Genomic DNA, 21,766 nt, shown 5'->3' with positions numbered 1-21,766 from the left:
AGTCATATCAAATATTGCAAATAAATCTGCATTAAAAATAGCAATTAAAACTTTAATTAAATAAATAATAATTTAAATTAATTATTGCATCAAATAGTCATTAACACTTTCACGTTGATAATTTGTAATTGAATCTAAAATCCAAGTTGGAGTTACACAAAGACAATTTTTATGAATCTCACCTACAATAATATCAGCATTTTTAACATTGGCCGAAATTTTACCAGAACATAATAAAACCAGCTCTTGCAAATCTTGCCATGGCGGAGAACATTTCTTACTTAGATAGATCGATCCTGATGTCGCAAATATGTCCAACTTGAATAAATCTCCAAATGCATGTCTCTCTATTCTAGCTTTCTGCAAAGTAAAATTAAATCTATATCATGTAGTTGTCAATGTATTTTATTATTTACTGAATATAGAAATTTAAAATATTAGTTATTTGTAAAATAGTTTTTCATTTCATACATTTTGAACAATTTACAATAAAAACAACAGTTTACCATTTAGTATATGATAATAAAGAAATCATTTCACAGCTTATATTTAATATAAAATTTAACTAGTGGTGTATGGCAACGTACTTTAAGGCAAATTGCTGGAACTCCCGGAACAGTAACGAAATGTTCGAGGAATACTGAATGTTTTCAAATAGATTATTATAAATACTGTAACAATTGTCTAATATTTATAAGTATTATATAAACTGAATTGCAATGTTGAAATTATTTGTTTAAAGTATATTAGAACAGAATTAAAATTAAAATCTGAGTTATTTTCGACATACAAGAAAAAAATTGAAAAAAAAAATTTTTTTTTGAAAAAAAAATTAGAAACAAAAAAATTGTTTTCCAAAAGCAATTATTTTGTTGAAACTAATAGAAAGTGATTTTAATAATTCAAATCGGACGCTTAATTCTCTTAAAAACTGCTATTTTTTGCACATTTAGCTCTGTAATTTCGAAATGGCTGGACCTGCCTTTGCTAAAAACTAATCACCTCTTCTCGCAATCACTACAAATTGAATGTTTTTTAGATCATTCAAATCTGATACATCGTTCTCTCAAAAACTCGATTTGTATTTTCTGCACTCTTTGTTCCGTATCTCCGTAACGGCTAGACATGCTATTGCCAAAAACTAATCAGCACATTTCCCTATCAATAGGAATCGAATGTTTTTTGAACCATTCGAATCGGTTGATCCGTGCGCCCGAATAGACAAAACACAAACACGCGCACACACACACATCCATTTTTTCTGAGGTATGCCAAAATGTTCAGAAACCTTCAAAACGTGGAGAAATGCAAAAATTTTCATTTTCGATTTTCGGCGCATACTATAACTACCCTACGGAAAGTTGAAAATGAACATAAAATTAAGTAGGTGGAAGTGGCATTTTACTTTGAGGAAAGTTTCATGTTTAGGAAACCATGCCAGACAGGTACAATCGAATTATTCAAAAAGAATTGAGATATAGCTATTTTCAAGTGCAACATGTAATCAAAGCAAGTCCTAATCGACATTTTTCGAACGGAGGATTTGTATTAATTATTTATAGTGCACAAACACGTGCTTGTATGCTCTAAAAGTACTGCCCATTATTACAAACTCATAAATTTATATGATTTAACCACATTTTCCAGGACTATAATATTTCAGAATGTTCTTTTTTGTCATATAATATGTCGCCCTTTTAAGTTTCGTCAAAAACGACAAAAAAATATTTAATATTATAAATATTACAAATTATATCTTCTGAACATTTCTATAAATTTTCAAAACTTTAATAAATTTTACACTTTTCTACAAATTATAAATAAACGGCTCAGCCGATCGTCTCACGAAATTAATCAAAGCGAGTTTTTATCATGGTTTTTAAATATTTGAAATAGTCTCATCAGTTTTTTATGAAACATCAATAAAAGATCAAATTTCGGTTTACGTACAAACAATATTTTTACCAACTGATATCAAACAAAAATATAAATTTCTTGAAAACGTATTGTAAATATATACTCACTTGCACAGATGGTGAGAAACTTGTCCATTCATAAGGATCTTCAGATAACCATTTGCACGCTATTTCTGATTTTAAAACCTGTTCAAAAAATATAATTATATGAGACTATATTAAAATGAGATTAATAGACATATTAAATATATACATAACTAGTGGTACATGGCATCGTGCCTTAAGGCAAATTGCTGAAACTTCCCGTACCAAAAATTAGAATTGTTCAAATGTCAATCGCGCGTAGCCTTTTTAAAGAGGAAATATCAAAGCGCGTAAGCGCTGCGTTGCAGTATAAAGGATAAATATTGATACAAAACCCATAGAAACATGAATAAAAAATGTACTTCTTATTAAAATCTCTATAAAATATCTGATAATTTAAATGCCTAATGGCAGTTTGTTTGCTATTTTTTTTTATTGGATGTCCGGAACCACTGGACTGCATTACCAAAAATTTAATCAGTTCTTTATTTTGTCAATACAAGTAACACATTTTCAAAATTTTTGAAATCGGGCGCTCCGTTTTCTCAAAAACTGCTTTACCATTTTTGGCACAACGAAACAGGTAAACCTGCCTTGATCAAAAGCTAATCAGCACATTTCCTTATCATTAGGAATCAAATATTTTTTCATGCATTCAAATGTTTTGATTTTCGCTTTTTTGCGACAAAGTTATAGTACTTTGCTTTTAAATTATATAAATCAGTTTTGATAAAACGTCGACGAAAGATAAAAAATTGGCTCACATACACACATACTTTTTCCAAATTTAGTTTCAATCACTTCAGAATGACTTGAAAAGTCAAGAAAACAAACATACATAAATCGGATTTTCTTGCTAAATAAAAATTTTGCTTTGTTAAATTATTAATACTATATATAAAAATGCGTACCCAGTCCAAATTCACTATCCAGCAACCTCGTACAATTCCTTTCAGTAGATTTAAAGTTCGTCTCGGTTCAGGAGAAACAACGTGAGTTGTGCTTGCAGTCACATTTTTACTAATAACATAATTACCTAATTTATTTATAACTCTCTTTACAATCTCTGATTGATTTGAATGCACACTTGTACAAACAATATTTGGAGTTTCTTTTTGACTACTCTTTAATGCAGCCTTTTCTCTTAATTCTTCTCTGCTTGGTTTATCTTGAAACTCCAAAGAACTTCGTCTAGGCGGCTTGATTTTACTCATATTATTTAACATGGAATCACTAATAGTTTGAGATGCGGCAGAATTAGTATCAGCAAAAAAGTACGATGTAATTGCACGGTTTGATTTAGGTTTTTCTTTTACTATTTGCCTTGATTTTCTAGTAGTTTTTAATTTTCTTTGTATTTGTTTAGCTTTATTCTCATTATTGTACAAATTCAAATATAAATTCATAGTGTTGTTTTTAGATGTATCTGTGCAAATTGAGCTGTTTACCATGGATATATCAGAAAAGCTTGCGTTCATATCATATAATTTGCGCTTTCCAATAATTCTTGAGGTTGGTAATTCTTTATCTTGTTTCTTTTTGGATATATGATTATCTACACACTTAAGATAAGATGGTGTATCCATAGTATCACAAACACTAAAATTAAGATTACTTTCTTCGAGAGACTCAATTTCTAGAATTCTCTGCATTCTTGGTGTAAGTACGACTTCTGCATCTTCTACAATATTTTCTTTATCATCTCCATTAACATTAATTGATTTATCTGTAGTATGAGGTGTTGATACATTATTACTGGCTAACATTGATGACATGCGCCTTTGAATTAATGCTCTAGGAGGTGTATTAAAAACATTCATTGTTTTGTTAGTTGTAAGATCTAATTTGGTATTATTAAGATCATTCCTGTTATTGATATTTTTTTCAGAACTGCCTCTGGATGATTCTGAAACTATAATAATCTCTTTATTTTTATGAGATTCCTTTGGTGTTTCTGATAAATGCAATTCTTCTTGTATTGAACTAATTTCTGATATAACAAAGCTGCTGCCGTTACTACATGCAGACTTTGCTAATTCCACAATATTTTTATGATTATTACTTGTTGAATTGTCTAAATTAGACCTTGTGGAGACTAGTGAAGCAATTCGTACAGACCTTCGCCTTTGAGATGTAGCCCTAGATGGTGTGTTTAAAATACTATCAGCTTTATCATTTACATTATTTAATTCAGCATTATTATCAGATTCTTTGTCATTAGAAGTCTTTGACAGCATTCTCTTGATGATTCTGAGATTATAATATTTTCTTCATATTTATCACTTTCTATGGGCGTTTCTGATAAATGCAAATTTAAATTACTTTGATTTGGCCCTTTACTTACAGTTTCAAGTGAAATAGAACTATTCATCGATTTTGATATTGTATTAACCTTTGTGCTTGATTTTGTGTCTTTAGAACCATTCAACAAACTTTCATTTGTTACATTTGTTGATTTTGAACTTTCCGATATGGACAATTGTAATTTCAATGATTCATTACTTTCTGAAAGATCAGAGCAATTCGGAACAATTAGATGTGGTATAATAAATGTTCTTCGTTTTTTCCTTATTGGAGATTGGGTTCCAAAAACAACCTCCCCACTGTAAAAGCTATCAGATGATGTCACAGTTTTTGGGTTCTGTACTTCCTTTGTAGTATCGATTCTATCAGAGCATTTTTCAGTACTTATTTCATTTGAAACAGCAATTTTTGACAACATATCACTTATTTTGTTAGTGGAAATGTCAGAAGGTTCCTGATTTGAATTACTTGCTGGTTTACTCTTGTCCCAAACTCGAGTTGCAATAAATCTGTAAAATAATTTCAGTGAAAATATAAAACAAAGTTTAAATGCATATCAAAATAAATAAAATTACAAAACAATTTAGTTTATGATACAAAGCATTTATACAAAATAAAATATTCTAGTCTGTTGTCTATGTACTTTGTTTACTTTACAATAATTGAAAAACTTAGTAGTAGTAATGAACAATATGGTGCAATTATAAAAATTGTTAGATGTTGTTGTGGTAAGATAAAATGACACTAGTGGTGTATGGCATTGTTCCAGGAAAATTGCTGAACTTCCAGTACCAAAAATTAAATTTTTTGAAAAAATTTAAAATTGTTTTAAACATTGAAAGAATTAGATGTTTGAGAAATTTTGAATTTTTGGAAAAAATGACTTTTGGAAAAAAAACTTGGAAAATAGTGTTTTTATTATTTTGAAATATTTTGGAAATTTTGAACTTTTTTCAAAGCAATCGCACTGCTTTTACATGCATAGAGACGCGTAATTGAAGCGCGTAAACGCCGCGTCGTCGTCTAACGGGCAAACGATGTTACGATACACATTATTAAAATTTTCATAAAATATCTGATAATATGATGTGCGTATCATTTTTGACCTCAAAATGACCTTATTAATAAGAATTTATTGTTTTTTAACTTCCCGTAGGGCAAGTTATAGTAATCGCAAAAAAATCAAAAATGAAAATTTTTATATATCTTTACGTTTCAGAGGTTTCTGAATATTTTGGCATACCTTAGAAAAAATGGATGTATGTGTGTATGTGTGTGTGTGTGTGTGTGTGTGTGTGTGTGTGTATGTATGTACGTGTGTGTATGTAAGTGCGGATACAAATTTTCGTCGACGATTTCGGGAACACGGTTCAATGGATTTCAATTATTTAACTAGCTGTAAGTGAAATTCTGTCTTAAGGCAATTAAGGCATCGTGCCTTAAGGCAAATTGCTGGAACACACACACACATACATCCATTTTTTCTAAGGTTGTTACTATAACTTGCCCTACGAGAAGTTAATAATAACATGGAATTCTTTAATAATGAAAATTCAAAAGCAATAATAAATTATATTATTTGTCAAATTGTCTAATTGTTTTAATTTGGTAAAATAAATCATGCATAACTACATAAGCCTTTAATAAAAAACAAAATTTTTCTTACTTCTTCATTAAATTCACAGCTAAATTATCATCTCGATTAGTACATTTACTAGTTGGACTATTGTGTTTTGAACTTCTGGAATCTGTTGGAGTTTTTGGCACAGGTGCGGGACTCTTTTCAGCCTGTTTAAAAATAATATTAATATCTTCAAAAGTATAAATAAATATATTAGATAAAATCTAACAGGAGAATTAAATGGAGTATCTTTTATGTTCTCTTGATCAAATCTGCTGCTATTGAAAGAATCACAACTTTGAAAACTATCCTCTAAATTTGGGTGTTTTGGTTGGATGGAACCTTTCACACTCTTACTAGAAGCTCCAAACTTTTTTAATGGTTTACTTCTCTGGAAAAATATACAAGAAAAATTATGAAATTTTACAAGTGATTTTAATTACAAGTGATTTTGAATCTGTTTTATCACATTATAATATAAACCTTATTCAATAGAGCCATCATTCTATATTCTTCTAAATCATGTGCTGGAAATAGTGCTTCATGAACTTTGTACATTTGTTTCCTAGACATTTCAATCCATAAGACTGAGAGCAAAGGTATATTTTTTGCAATAGCTTTCTTGTATGTTGACACTCGACCCTCATTGAAAATAACATGAGTTACATCTTTTACAAAAGTATCACGTACTATAGCTCCCATTTTTTTTAACATATCTTTAGCTCCTCCAGATAAATCAAGTTGCCCACTACTTACTTCAACATATGCTATGACACCTAAAGATATACATTTGTATCATTAGTATAAAAATATATAAATAAACTAGCTGACCCGAGAAAAGTTGTTTGGCCATAAAAAATATTTTTAGCATAAAATGTTTAGTACGGAAATAATAGGTTAAAAATATGGTGCATAAGTAAAAGGAGCGGCTAAAAAAAAATAGTTGAATAGTTTATCCACTTCAAAGCATGCCACATATAAATGTCCCTTAATAGTCTTTGCAAAAGTCAACCTAATTTGAACCTGATTCTATTTGAATTGAATTGGCACATTCAATGTTTCAAGATTTTGATATATCATTACCATGCGTTTTATTAATTCAGTAATTTTTGAGACATAAATCAAAATCTGCTAATTCATTTTTAAATTATATTCTTATGTGGCATGCCTCAATGTATTTTTCAACTTCAAATTATAGAAAATTAAAATAAAGAAAATTGGTTCTAAAATTTTAAAAAAATATTGAGGGACAACCCTTGATAAAAATAAATAGTATTTTGTAGTAAAGTAATTGTATGCATTTTTCAATTCCGCATTAAAAAAATTGCAATACAAAAATTGACCTCATAATTGAAATAATGTGTTAGGATTAACCCTTAATAAAAATACATTGTTTTATTAAATTAACTCAAAAAAATCTTCACTAAAATCATGTCAAATAAGGGTCAAATTAAAACTAAAAAAAATTGAATCCAAAATTTAAAAAAATAGGGAGGTACAACTCTTGATAAAAATAGTATTTTGAAGTAAAGAGAGTTCTATGTATTTTTCCATTCCAAATTAAAGAAAATTAAAATGAAGAAAATTGGTCAAAAAATTTAAAAAAAAAGTTAGGCGTGGACAAATCTCGATGAAAATAAATAGTATTTTGAAGCAAAAAGAGTTGTAAGTATTTTTTAAATTCCGCATTAAAAAAAATTAAAATAAAAACAGCTAAACCTAAAAAAGTATTAGGATTGAACAACTCTTAATAATAATACATTGTATTTTGAAGGAAAATTTAAGCTTTTTCTTCCAGCTCAATAATCTGAACTAAAATTATGTCAAAAATATTCAATGACTGAATGCCGGATGTGAAATGATTGAATTGCTTAAAATGGCTATAAAAAAATAGGGGTTGGTGATAAATAAGGTAAAACCTATATAGTTTTTAATGCCACATTATAAAAAATAAAAACAATAATTTTTTTTTTTTTGTTACAATTTATTTTTGTTAATCAAGACTTTAATGTCTTATTTACAAAATTGATATGAGCAAAAAAAAAATACAAAAAAAACAAAAAATGCAATACATTGAATATAAAATGAAAAAAGTTAAATTAAAAATTAAATTAAAACAGTAATACAAAAATAATAACAAACAATAAAAATCCGTCTAAAAATTACAAAAAAAAATTAAGGGAGAACAACACCCCAATCACTTGGGAGTATAAAAAAAAAAGATAGTTACCTAAATATAGTAAGGTCTGACAATCGATCTACTGAATACGCATATAAAATTTGATAATAATCGATAAAGCCATTTTGGAGTATAGGTGACAAGAGAATTTTATATATATGATAAATTAAATTGAATAAAAACATTACCTATGAAAACCTCATGTAAATTTTTAACAGGCTTTGGTGCTAGTTCTCTCAATCTGCTCTCTTCATCATCGCTCTCTGATTCAGGTAAATTATGTAAACCATCTCTAATTGCTTGTAATCCTCTTATCCGGGCGGTAGCTGATGGACTATTCAAGTCTCTTATAATCTGACTTTTAGAAGGCTTATTGGTTAAAGAATATAAAATTGGCCTATCGTTAAGAGGTGAAGGCTGAAACCCCTTTTCATAGGGCAAAAGTGTTTTCTTCGGAGTAATAGTGTCTGTACTCCCAAACACAAACAATTCCGGAGAATCTGAATCCCTAATAACATTGTTGCTTATACTATTCTTAGTAGGAGTTTCGAAATTAAATATTGTTCTCCGGCGAGTTGATGAAGTAGCCATCATAAATTATAAATCTTTATTTTGTAATCAACTCAATCTTAACTTGATCTCGACTAGCTGAAATAGAGAGTACATTGCACAGTGATAATTTAAATTACTCAATACACTAAACTAACAACATTTTTAATTCAAAGCACATGATGATTTTTTTACAATTATAATCATAGTGATAGTAATATTGTTTATCACATTTTTCAACGACTTTGGATGTCAAAAACTTTTATGTTGGCATGCACTGGTTAGTTAAGTTACACGCACACTATAAATTTTACAATGTGACTATTTTATCGAAGAGCTTTTAAAAAAATGTCAAATACAATTGTATTAACATTTTTTACTATTACTTACGTATTTAATAGAATTTTACTAATTCAATAGAATTATATTAAATTAGCATTTATTTCATATGTCACTGCACATTTTTGATTTACTACACTTTGACAATCAAAAATTACTTGATTGTATTAAACACAATATCATCATTTTCAAAAAAATCTTCAGACTTTATAACACATTTTAATTTGATATAGAACAATTTACAAGCTAACTGCATTTTTTATTTGTCAGTTTCAATTTCTATTATAACATTATCTCTTTTTTTTCCCTTCAGCATCTATTAATTAATTTTGAAATATAATTTATTATTGATTTACTTATAAAAAATAATTCAAAGTTATTTGAATTTTAATAAAATGCCTAATACTTGTCATTTAATCGTTCAGACTATAGTCGCAAGTGTTGAAGTATGTAGGATTAACCCTAGTCCGATTTTGACATGTACAAAAATGTCATTATGACATTTTCCTTTACATACGTGTATTAGAATAATTCAATATTGTTAATTATTTATTTATGGAATCAATATTTTAAAAGTTTATTGTATGAAAGTAACATATATTTTATGAATTAAAAAAAATACAATGGCAACTGTTTTGACATCGTTTCATCCTAATAAGAAGCACAGTGATCGTGAAAGGTTAATAATAATTGTTAATAATAATTCATAATAACAATAATAGTAACCTGCAATATTTTTTTATGTCTCTGTATTTGTTTGCAGATGTCAATTTCAATAATTTGATTATTGAAATACAAAAATACTGCAATAGTAGTAATTTATTTCAAATATTTGTATGTCTATTATACTGATTCATATAATTATTTCAGATGGATCTGCATTTATCCTTCTTACATAAATAGTAAAAAGACCTTAGCAGAAGGCAGAAAAATTGCTAAAGAACATTGTGTAGAAAATCCTACGCATCAAGAAATTAGAGATGTTCTTGCGGCATCAAATTTGAGAGTGGGCGTAGAAAATAAATTGTATTCCAGAGAAAGAAGCAAGGTTTTTACATTATTCTTAAAGCTCTGACAAAAATAATTAAATATGGGTTAAGTAAGTTAATTTATTTGTTTAGGAGCTGCTGTATAGAGGAAGAATCAGAGTCCAATTACGCAATGATGATGGAACACCATTTAATCCAGAATTTCCAACTAGAGAAAGTATAATGGTACATTTAGGCAAAATGATTCCACAATTGAAATCGCGCCAGGGAAGAAGTTCTACTGAACAAACTCAACCCGTCCAGCAAACAACTAGCAATAAAGGGAAAGGAAAAGGCAAAGGAAGACGCTAAATATTTATCAACTAAATATTGCATTATTAAATTTTGTACAGATATTTTGCATATAATAAAATTTGGTTTATAAATAGAACAATAAATTATATTTATCGACATTCACATCAATTTGTTTAGTACAAACATTTTATAACATAACTTAATACTAAGAAAGCCAATTTATATAAATCACTAAGATCATACATACTTCATCATAAGTTATAATTTCCCATTCCATTTTGTTAATTTCAAGCGTAATAAAAATACTTTGCATCATCTGAGAGGTAATTAGAATAAAAAATAAGTTGTGTGCAGACAATATTCAGAGCATTTAAAAAAAAAAACTATTGAAAATATGCAAGCTTCCAATTTCAGCAAATATATTCAGGCACAAATTTGACATTAAAACAGTTTTAATGTGTACTGTGGAAGAGACAACAATTTCGGGCCTTTTATTTTGATAGATTTCGAATTACTAAGACGGATATTACAAAAAAGCCCTACTGAAATTTGTTTATGAAAATGGAGATATCTACTATTTACAAATAGAAGATTTGTTATTCTCAATAATTATAATCAAAATTAAACCATCAAATAAATTGCAAGCTTCAATATTGTATAAAAACATTTGCATAAAATATATATATATATATATATATATATATATATACATATATATCTAAAAGAATAAGAAACAAAAGACTGTTAAACAATTATATAAACAACTGTCTTTTACTTATTAATGTAGCATTTTAAAATTACCTTTAAATAATTAGCTGAGTTGAGAAGTCAAATGCATATTAATTAGAAAGTTTTTCTATGTACAGCTCTTTGGCCATCTTCATCATACTCTTTCTTAGAAACCCACATTTTCTTAAATGTATCTAATGAAGCTAAAATGGAACCTCCTATCCAGGTGGAATATAAACGCTCTTGTGGAGCAGAAATTTTAATCTTCATATCTTTTGGTACTTGTTTTCGAATTTCTGACAACAGTCTGTCACCAAAGCCTTTAAATAGAGTAGAACCACCTGATAAAACAATGTTTTGAAACAATACTTTCCTCAAATCTCGTTCAGCTTTTTCGATAGAATATAAAAGAACTTCATGCAATCCTTCACTTTCTTCACCGATTAGATCAGGTCTGAATAAAACTTCTGGAGCTCTAAATCTAGCTGGACCAATATCTAATGGATAACCATCAGGAAGAACATATTGAATTTTTTCTGTGTCTACACTTTCTTCCTTTTGAGGATTACTAGCTAAGTAGCAGGCTTTTTCTTTAATGCTGCGTACAATTTCAAACTCTGATGTTGTCCTGAAGTTCACACCTTCTTTTCTAAGAAGTAGTTTAAGATACTTAGTAACATCTCGGCCTGCCGTATCAATCCTCATAATATTATGAGGGAGTGCAAAGCCTTCATAGATAGGCACAGAATGTGTGACTCCATCACCTGAATCTAAAACGACACCCGTAGTTCTTCCAGTTGCATAAAGACTGAGAACAGCTTGCATAGACACAAACAAGGCGGGGACATTAAAAGTTTCAAAAAAAACTTCAGCAGATCTTTCTAAATTTTTACGAGGATTTAAAGGAGCCTCAGTTAACAAGACTGGATGCTCTTCAGAAAACGTTGATAACTGATCTTTACTATAAATGTACGACCATATCCTTTCCATGTCATTCCAATCTGTTACAATTCCGTGCTCCATGGGATACTTTATAGACAATAAACCTCGATGCTCCTCAGCCTTTGGCCCCACAAATAAGTCCCCTTCTAATGCACCAGCCATCACTCTTACATGTTTTGGTCGTCCAATGTAATTTGGAAATCGGCATTTTGGGGTTTGGTCACCAGCAAAACCAGCTTTAATCACACCGGAGCCATTATCTATCACGACGGGCTGGTTGACCATAACATCATAAGGCTCCATGGTGAATTCAAATCAATCTAACGACACTGATAAAATACAAAATGAAAAAATATAATACAAAGTGAATGACCAAATTTGTATCAATTATTTTGACAGCTCTCCAGAGAAGTTCTTACATCATGAGTCATAGAAAGTTATCGTGTTGTCATGTTGGCAGCGTTTTTGAAATAAATATTTACGGCTGTATAAATAAATTTTAACTTAACGTATTTTTCGTTTTATAGAATTAGATTTTAGATTATTTAATTTTTTTGGTTGTAGTTTAAACTTAGTCTTGAGATTTTTTTTTCGTATTATAATGGTATTATTCTCGCAATTCAACTCAATACAATTGCCATTGTATTATTGAAATAAAAACATCACAGATAACATTTAAATTAAACTGGTAGGACGAATGGCATCGTGTCTTAAGGCAAATTGCTGGAACTTTCCGTGCCGTAATTAAACATTCGAAGAATAAAAATAATCAGTCAACAAAAATGTCTATGAATAAATATTATAAAAACTAGAATTTTCATTATTTGTACCTTGTGAATAAAATGTGAAAACTTATTAGATTAAACGACGTTGTTTATATATGTTTGAATGAAATAAAAATAAACAAAATCTAATTAAGCGGACTTATTATTAGAATAAATATATTTTATTTCAAATGCATCAATTTTTCGTTCGCGAAATATATGCACTGAGTTAACAATTTTAAATAGTTCCTGTAGTATTAACTATACAAAAATAAAAAAAAATTAATTTTTTTTTTAAAAAACATAGTGTGAGTAGATTTATGTCTTGAGACATGCTGCAAGAACTTTCCGAGATGTGTCAATCGTCTCATAAAACTATCCAATGCGAGTTCTTTTCAAATTTTATCAGATGGCTTTTAAATTTTTGAAATTGGTTCAGTATGATCTTTATCATCATGAAAAGTTTTATCTTTTAGACTAAAATAAATGAACATAATAATAAAATGAAATTTGTTAAAAAATTAAATGTTAAAATTTGGTATCACAGTCATCAATAGGATGAGCACGTATTTTCTAACATTCTTGAAATATGAAACACATATTTATAGTTATTAAAATGAAAATATTTATTTCAATTTTAAAATAATTTAATAAACTTATGAATGTGTATTACAAATTATTTTATTTGTTATCAAAAGTTTCTGAATTAGGAGACATCCCCGATTAGGAGATATCACCTAAACATTGCAAATTGCAAATTATTTTATTGCATAAAATAATTGCAAATTTAAATAATTTGTTTGTCAAAATGCGACTTTCTTATCTACTAACGCGAACGGTGAAGAGTCAACCAACTGAGCTATAACGAGATTCTCACGCACAAAACTAATCAGCACGTCTCCTTATCAATACGAATCAAATGTTTTTTTTTTAGATTATTCAAATCGGTTGATCCGTGTTCCCGAAATCGTCGACAAATATTTGTATCCGCATACACACACACATACATACATTCTAGATCCTCACCCCACGAAGTAATGCAAAAGGGCAAAGCGGAGAATTTAGTCGGTATTATACCAGAGCGGTATTGAGTCCGACATACCCAGACAAAACACCATCAGTCACTACACAAAAAAACACATACATCCATTTTTTCTAAGGTATGCCAAAATATTCAGAAACCTTTGAAATGTAAAGATATATAAAAATTTTCATTTTCGATTTTTTGCAATTACTATAACTTACCCTACGGTAAGTTAATAACCATTATGATAAATATCATTAATATAATTTCTTACAAAATTAGCAGCCATTACAATTGCCATTATATTGTTGAAATAAAACTATCACAGATAATATTTGAATCAAGTCAACTACTATATTATTTTATTGACTCATAATTAAGTTTTTATGATCTACATAACATATGAATCGCTATAATGAGCATACATTTTACATAACATGAAAAACGAGTCTTTCTGTAGACTAATACCATTTCTGCTCATTTTCAATATTTTCAAGAGATTTGAGAATTTCTTCTTTCGACATTATTTGCGTCGGAAGTTTCGATATTTTAACCTGGTAATAAATATTTCCATCTACTCCATTATAAATTGCGGAATCGTCATTTCGGAATGCAACATTTTCTACCATTTTATTTTTGGTTTCAACGTCAACTTCATATATTGTTCCAGTACTAGTATCGAGTTTATAAATTATAAAATCCTCTAAGTTTTCATCTAAATTCGTATCATGCTGTGAACTGTAATCATCAGTACTGAAAATACTTGATTCCATTTCTTTATCAGAGTCTGTATCAGATCCATAATCTTTAGTAAAATGGTAAGAATGCTCTTGTGATATACTACGATTTTTATTGATAGTGTCAGTCATGGATAGGTTTGTTTCGGAAACACATTGATTTTTATGATTTAATAATGCAAGTTCTTCATTTTCTTGACGCACAAATATATATATAGTATTTCCTAACTCAACAGTAACAATATCTTTGGCTGCACTTACATCAACTTGGGAAACAATAATATTTTCTACAGGCTCTGTGTAGGCTGGATTCTCAACTATTTCGTTCTGATTTTCATCAGTTTGCACTTCATTTGTAAGATATTTCGTAAACTCATGTTTTCGTCTATTCAAGCCATTATCAACTTCAACCAATTTTGTATCTTCATGCGTTTTATTATATTCGTCCATTTCTTCAAAAAACTCCTGCACTTCGTCACTATTTAACAGATCAGATATATCCAAATCGTGTATTTTTGAAAACACATCAACTAGATTATCCATTTTTGATTCAAGCTGTTAAATATTAATTATAATTCTTAATATTTAATAAAAAAATAAAAAACAAATGACTGTTGATTGAATCTTACTTGTTAAGAAATATGCAATATGGCCACCAAACATATGCAAAAATAATTGTCTATTAAATCAACTTGAATATTTGTTGTATTCATATAAAATTTAACATTTCATGCAATTTTTCATTAACCCATTTTTTAAACATTTGATATATAGAGTATTTTACTATTGCAAGCCATAAAGCGCCCAAAACTTAATAAACATTTATTAACATTAATTTGATAAACTAAAATCACGTATTAAACTCACAACTATCTTCAGTATGCACCATACAGTAGAAAGGTCTCAAACTTTTTAGTGTATTTAATATAATTATTAAAAACACTGGGCAATATAAAGACACCTTTTTTCACATAATTGTAACTATTTAAAGAAAACATTCATTGCGAACTACAAATCTTGATTTAAGAATTAGAAATTGAATGTGTGATTAGAGTTGTTACCCTGAAAAGTTCGAATCTAACTTCATGTAAAACATGGCGGAAGTACCAGAAACAACTTTAATAAATATATATATATAATCATTATAGTTAGTAAGCCCATAAAAATACTGAATTACATATTATAATAGGTTTATGTGTTATATTAGATATAAAAATGTATACCATTTACAAAATTAAATGACTACGACAAATGAGGAAAACACGGTTGGCAACTAGAGAAAAAATAAAAATCGAATTCAAAAAAATTAAAGGGTAATCTTCTATATATATAAAAATAAGTCGGGTTTTCCTTCCTGACGAAATAACTCCAGAACGCACGAACCGATTTCGACAATTTTGCATTCTTCAAGGTTTGTAGCTAAGAAAATTAGTGGTGCATGGCATCGTGCCCTAATGCAAATTGCTGGAACTTCACGCACCGTAATTAAAAATTTGAGTAATAAATATAATCAATAATTGTTTTAAATAATTACAAATAGATTATCTTCTATATATATAAAAATAAGTCGGGTTTTCCTTCCTGACGAAATTTTTCCTTTTCAAATATAAAACAAACAAAAATTTTCTTCATCTTTCTCACGAAACCATCTGGTGGCGAAACGGAGTTCGTCGGGTTTGCTAGTATAACTATAAAATAGAAGTATGGACAAATATTTTATAGTTAATTAATAAAAAATATATAAATAAAATAACTCAATAATTATGCACGACTTTTATATAAAAAATTAATAACAGGTGAATTTGTTAAATGCAAATAAGCATTAGTATATATATATATAAATTTATATATTTAAATAATAAAATATAATATATAAATATTTAAATATTAGATAGTAGAGTCTTATTTAAGCAAATATTTTGTAGAATTTCGAACAGAAAATCCAAAGGTAAAAAAAAAACAAAAAGTTTTTTAAAGCATTTTTTTTATTTATTGTCGACGTTGCAGAACTAAGTAACTTTTAAACATTTGTCAATAAACATGTTCTTGATTAGATTTAAATAAACAATATACTTAAGAAAAACATAAATTGGTGCATATCTTTACGTTTCGGTGATTTCTGAACATTTTTTTAAACAGGCCTTAGAAAAAAATATATGTGTGTGTATATGTATGTATGTACGTGGGTGTGTGTATGCTTGTGCGGATACAATTTTTCGTCGACGTTTTTAGGGGTACCGCTCAACCGCTTTGAATTATTTAAAAAGCCTTCGATTCCCATGGATAATGAGACGGGTTTGTTAATTTTTCGCAAAAGTTGGTCCAGTCATTTCAGAGATACGGAGCAAAAAGTGCAGAAAAAGGAAATTAAGGTATAATTTAATAAATAATAATTTAAAAAACATTCCACTTGTAATGACGTAATGAAGAATTGATTAGGTTTTTTTAAAGGCAGGTCTAGCGGTTTCGTACATTAAGAAAAAAATTATTAAAAAATGCCATTTGGCGGTAAAAAATCAGATATATTTTGTAATTTGAATCAACCGATATGAATGAGAAATGAGAAAAAATTTTGTAAGTTTTCAGTATTTTCTAAAAAGTAATATGTTGAATTTTATGGCATATATATTCAAAATTTTCAAATATTTTAAATTTTCAAAAATATTCCAAAAAAATTCAAAACTTTCAAAAAAATATCTAATACTTGTTTTCTGAGCATCTAAAAATTTTAAATCACTGTACAGGAAGTTCCAGTAATTTGCCTTAAGGTACATTATTACCTTTAGAATCTTTTGTTCTATTCTATTCTATAAATTTTTATATTAAGAAAGATATAATGGTATATTCTCTTCTTCAGCAATGGTAGCATCTGCAGGTTTACGATCTGGTACTGGCGGAGGTTTTACTGTTTTTACAGGAACTGGTGGAACTGGTCTAGTTGAAAGTTTAGGTGAAGGTAAAGCTCTCGATCCAGATGGGCCTTGATTTTGATCTTGTCCAAACTTTTTACCATTTTTATACCGATTCATATCTATGTTCCTAGATTTAGAAGCTATAATAGGTAAATATTCCTCTGTAACATCACGTTCAGTCGGTAATTCTTTCTGTAATATTTTTAAAGTAGAAATAGTTCGCCGTTCTCTTCTAGAGTATCTGTGAACTACGTCTCCATCACGATTTCCACGTAATAAAGGACCCATTTCTTGATCATCACTTGGAGTATTTGAATTGGGCACTTGGGGTTTATCTAAAAGCAATATTTATCTAAAACTTACTACACTAATATCATACCCGAGAGAAAAAAATAGTTCTTGGTAAACCGTGGCTAGTGGTCAACTAAGTAAATAATCGTCTCAATCGATAAGCAATCAATATATCGATTTATGTGATTCATAAGTATATAAAGTTCTAGTTTCTTACTCACCAGTGATTATATAATCATATAAAGAATTAACACCGAAAAACATGGAAGTTTGATTTGGAAATCGAAGATCTGCTAAAATCACAACGAATGACACAATCAATGATAGGATCCCTGTAACAAAAAAAAGTTTGCAATTAATAAATCTGGAGTGAAAAAAAAATGTACATATGCTATTTGTGAAATAGACAAGATTAATTACCTCCACAAAAAGTCAGCCAAAAAGATATTCCAAATGAAGTTTTAATTTCATCATCCTCAAATGGAACAACTAACTCAATGGAGTTTCTGATCGAAATCCAAAGTATGCAAGCTAGTAACTGGAAAAATCCTGGTAAATGCAAATTAATAATAAATAAAATAAAAAGTATAAATAATAATATTAATACCTATATATAGGTATATTTGTATAACTTACCACTAACAGGAATTGCACCCTAACTCGTAAGACAAACAAATTAGCCAACATCCAGCAGGGCAATGCTGACCAGATGGCAATATGAGCATACCAGCCAGCAGTTCTATAAAATCTTCCAAATCGGAGTCCTTCTCCATCCACGACCAAGTAGTCAACAATCCACAAAATGGGTAAGGGAAGACCCTTTCTTTGGGCGTCTCGAAATTCACGCTGCAGGAGTCCGGCTTTCGTAAAAGAATGAAGAAATTATTCAAAAATTGAAATCATTGAACGTGGCCTATTGAAAATTACCTTGTGGCCCAAATCCAAATCGTCCTTGGTCCCAAGTCCATTCAAATCTCTCGTTTTGAGTGTAATATTCACTGATCTTAAGCCAATATTAACACCAATATCAGCTTCAATTTCATGGACAGTTCCTGCTTTGTATGGAGTTTTGCTGCGAATATGACCGACCTCCCAATATTGCCCGAAATTGCCCACTGGATATAAAAGCACATACTTTGAATATAAAGAAACAAGCGATTTGAATAATTCAAAAAACATTCGATTCTACTGATAAGCAGACGTGCGAATTAGTTTTTGGCAAAGGCAGGTCTAGCCGTTTCGGAGATACGGGACAAAAAGTGCGAAAAATGGTATTTCAGTTTTTGAGATAACGGAGCGTAAATAATTCAAAAATCATTTTACTTGTATTGACGAAATGAACAACAGGTGGAATTTTGTAAAGGCAGATCCAGCGTATCTGGAGAGCCAAGAAAAAAAGTAAAAAAGAATGCCATTTGGCGGTCAAAAATTATTATTAGACATATGTACATCGTATCATCGATTTATTTTTAATTTTTTTTTAATTATAAAATGTCTTGAAAGTTTATGCCCCCATTTCAAGTCGGTTGACCCATACTGTCGAAAATATCAGATTTTTGACCGCCAAATGGCATTTTTTCCAAAGCCGCTGGACCTGCCTTTGCAAAAATTTAATCAATTCTTTATCACGTTAATACAAGTGAAATGTTTTTTGAATTATTCAAATTGCTCCATTTTTACTCTGTATCTCCGAAACGGTAGGACCCGCCTTTGCCAAAAACTAATCAGCACGTCTCCTTATCAATGGGAATCGTATGCATTTTGAATAATTCAAATCGGTTGATCCGTGCTCTCGAAAATATAGACATACATACATATATCAATATTTACATATATCAATTTTTTCTAACGTATTCCAAAATGCAAAAATTTTCATTTTCGATTTTTGGACTATTGCCATAACTTATCCTACGGGAAATTAAAAACCCTATTGGAAGTTAAAAATATTAAATATACTATAGGAATTTTTATTTTATTAAAATATACTATAAGAACGATTTTTACGGAACATTTTTATTAGTACATTATTCTAATTTATTTTTTATGAATAAAAAACTTTTTAATGGATAAAATATATTGCACGATAGACATTATACTGTAGTATAAGGTCAATGATTTGCACATCTTGGTAAACGAAGAATTTTATTGATCGATTGTTTGATAGATTGACTCATACTAGATATAGGTTTTTTTATTATTTATTTAAAAATATTTTTTTATCTGGCAATTATGAATATAAATAGATAACTTACACATGATCAGAAGTCCGATTATTCCACTTATTATAACTCTCGTTAGAAATGACACGCCCTGAAAGATAGCAAATTTTTGAGAAATAACAGAGTGTTTAACAATTAATAAATGATATATACATATATATTTACTTAAAATATTTGTAAAGTAAATATACACTAGACTAATATTTATCATAAGATTTTGATAATATATGTCTCGAAGTGATAAAAAAATTGTAATTTAATGAATGATAATTTCACTAAAATTTATAAAAGTCTCTGAAAGTTTTAGCTACTATTATTGACTTTTAGAATTCAATCAAAGTTTTGTATGGAAATAGCTTGGAAAATTTTTCAAAAAATTTAAAAATGTTTTTTAGATATAATTTAGCGAACAAATGAATGAGTTTTATTCAAAATTCGACGCTCTACAAAATAAATTATAACTAGCTGTAAGTGGAATTCTGTCTTGAGGCAATTATGGCATCGTGCATTAAGGCAAATTGCTGGAACTTCCCGTACCGTAACGAAATGTTCGAGGAATACTGAATGTTTTCAAATAGATTATTATAAATATTGTAACATTGTCTAATATTTATAAGAATTTTATAAACTGAATTGCAAAAATGAAATTATTTGTAAAGTATATTAGAACTATAGTCAGAATCAAAATTAAAATCTGAATTTTTTTCGATATACAAAAAATTAAAAAAAAAAAAGTTGGAACAAAAATTTTTTTTCCAAAATTGATTATTTTGTTAAGACAAGCAGAAAGTTCTTTGAATCATCTAAATCGGACGCTTAGTTCTCTCAAAAACTGCCATTTTTTACATATTTAGCTCCGTATCTTCGAAATGGCTGGCCAAAAACTAATAAACACTTCTCCCAATCGTTACTAATTGAATGTTTTTCAGATCATTCAAATCGAATACTCCGTTCTCTCAAAAAGTCGATTTCTATTTTCTGCACTCTTTGCTCCGTATCTCCGAAACGGCTGGACCTGCCTTTGCCAAAAACTGATCATCTCTTTTCCCTATCAATAGGAATCGAATATTTTTTGAACCATTCAAATCGGTTGATCCGTGCGCCCGAAAACGTGACTGGAAACCATACATACATACACACCCACACACACACATCCATTTTTTCTGAGGTATGCCAAAATGTTCAGAAACCTTCAAAACGTCGAGAAATGTAAAAATCTTCAATTCCGATTTTCGGCCCATTACAATAACACCCTACGGGAAGTTAAAGAACGTGTTTTGCAGAGCATCGAATTTTCAATAAAAGATGACACGAATTGCCACTTCTAATTCATTTGTCGCTAAGTTATACCTAAAAAACATTTTTTAAATTTTCGAAAAAAAATTTATGCTATTTTCATACGAAGCTTTGATTGATTTGCGCACTATCTTTTAGATACTAAAAGCTAAAACGTTTAGAGATTTTTAGGAGCAATAAATTTCGGTAAAATTATGATGGTTCTCATTGTGATATCAAAAGGTGTGTCTGCATGAATCACAATGTTGAATGTACAAAAATCCCATTATTATCTTATATATTATTAATACAATTTCCACTTACATTCTTCCATTTGAATCCCATTAAAATAGTGAAACAAGCTACCAAAATAATAATAAATGCAGCAATAAATCCAGATTCCAATACATCTTCAGTCACCGGCGTCTTTTTTTCCGCATATTGCGTTGGAAATCCTTCGATCCTTGCAAAATCGAAGTACCCCATCGTGTAAATTAAAAATCTCAAACTTTATATGTAAAATTAATATTACACAGATATGTACATCAACTTTTCATAGTGATTAATCGTTTTATTCTAAATGATTCACATTTTTGCA

General features: G+C 29.0%; 3 protein-coding genes and 1 pseudogene across 3 annotated transcripts; 1 reads left to right on the top strand and 3 right to left on the bottom strand.

Moving 5' to 3' along the window:
• Nucleotides 1–81: 81 nt before the first annotated feature.
• LOC113379204 lies at nucleotides 82–8,816 on the bottom strand. Its single transcript, XM_026619521.1, is given in 8 exon segments — nucleotides 82–360; nucleotides 2,025–2,102; nucleotides 2,912–4,184; nucleotides 4,187–4,813; nucleotides 5,971–6,092; nucleotides 6,155–6,316; nucleotides 6,409–6,701; nucleotides 8,293–8,816. Coding segments are annotated over 8 exon segments (3,237 nt in total). The 5' UTR covers nucleotides 8,696–8,816.
• Nucleotides 8,817–9,500: 684 nt separating this feature from the next.
• LOC113363435 (signal recognition particle 19 kDa protein) lies at nucleotides 9,501–10,353 on the top strand. Its single transcript, XM_026605939.1, has 3 exons — nucleotides 9,501–9,671; nucleotides 9,863–10,040; nucleotides 10,114–10,353. The coding sequence occupies exons 1-3, from the start codon at nucleotides 9,616–9,618 to the stop codon at nucleotides 10,330–10,332; spliced, it is 453 nt and encodes a 150-aa protein (XP_026461724.1). The 5' UTR covers nucleotides 9,501–9,615; the 3' UTR covers nucleotides 10,333–10,353.
• A 698-nt stretch (nucleotides 10,354–11,051) lies between these two features.
• Nucleotides 11,052–12,345, bottom strand: LOC113376831 (actin-related protein 1). Its single transcript, XM_026616902.1, has one exon. It carries the CDS (start codon nucleotides 12,247–12,249, stop codon nucleotides 11,119–11,121), a length of 1,131 nt encoding a protein of 376 aa, XP_026472687.1. The 5' UTR covers nucleotides 12,250–12,345; the 3' UTR covers nucleotides 11,052–11,118.
• Nucleotides 12,346–17,293: 4,948 nt separating this feature from the next.
• On the bottom strand, nucleotides 17,294–21,766 carry LOC113379187 (annotated as a pseudogene).

This window comes from Ctenocephalides felis, unplaced genomic scaffold (genome assembly GCF_003426905.1).
Source record: "Ctenocephalides felis isolate EL2017-DRISC unplaced genomic scaffold, ASM342690v1 CF-g0.4_SCAFFOLD_00845, whole genome shotgun sequence".
NCBI lineage: Eukaryota > Metazoa > Arthropoda > Insecta > Siphonaptera > Pulicidae > Ctenocephalides > Ctenocephalides felis.
This window is presented reverse-complemented; position numbering and strand designations above follow the sequence as displayed.

What these genes read in the sequence shown, in the direction of transcription:
- LOC113363435 (XM_026605939.1), top strand. Translation starts at nt 9,616, where the DNA reads ATGGCAACTGTTTTGACATCGTTTCATCCTAATAAGAAGCACAGTGAT. An exon ending in AAGCACAGTGATCGTGAAAG is followed by an intron (nt 9,672 to 9,862) that starts GTTAATAATAAT and finishes TAATTATTTCAG; the next exon opens with ATGGATCTGCATTTATCCTT. An exon ending in ATTCCAGAGAAAGAAGCAAG is followed by an intron (nt 10,041 to 10,113) that starts GTTTTTACATTA and finishes TTATTTGTTTAG; the next exon opens with GAGCTGCTGTATAGAGGAAG.
- LOC113376831 (XM_026616902.1), bottom strand. Translation starts at nt 12,249, where the DNA reads ATGGAGCCTTATGATGTTATGGTCAACCAGCCCGTCGTGATAGATAAT.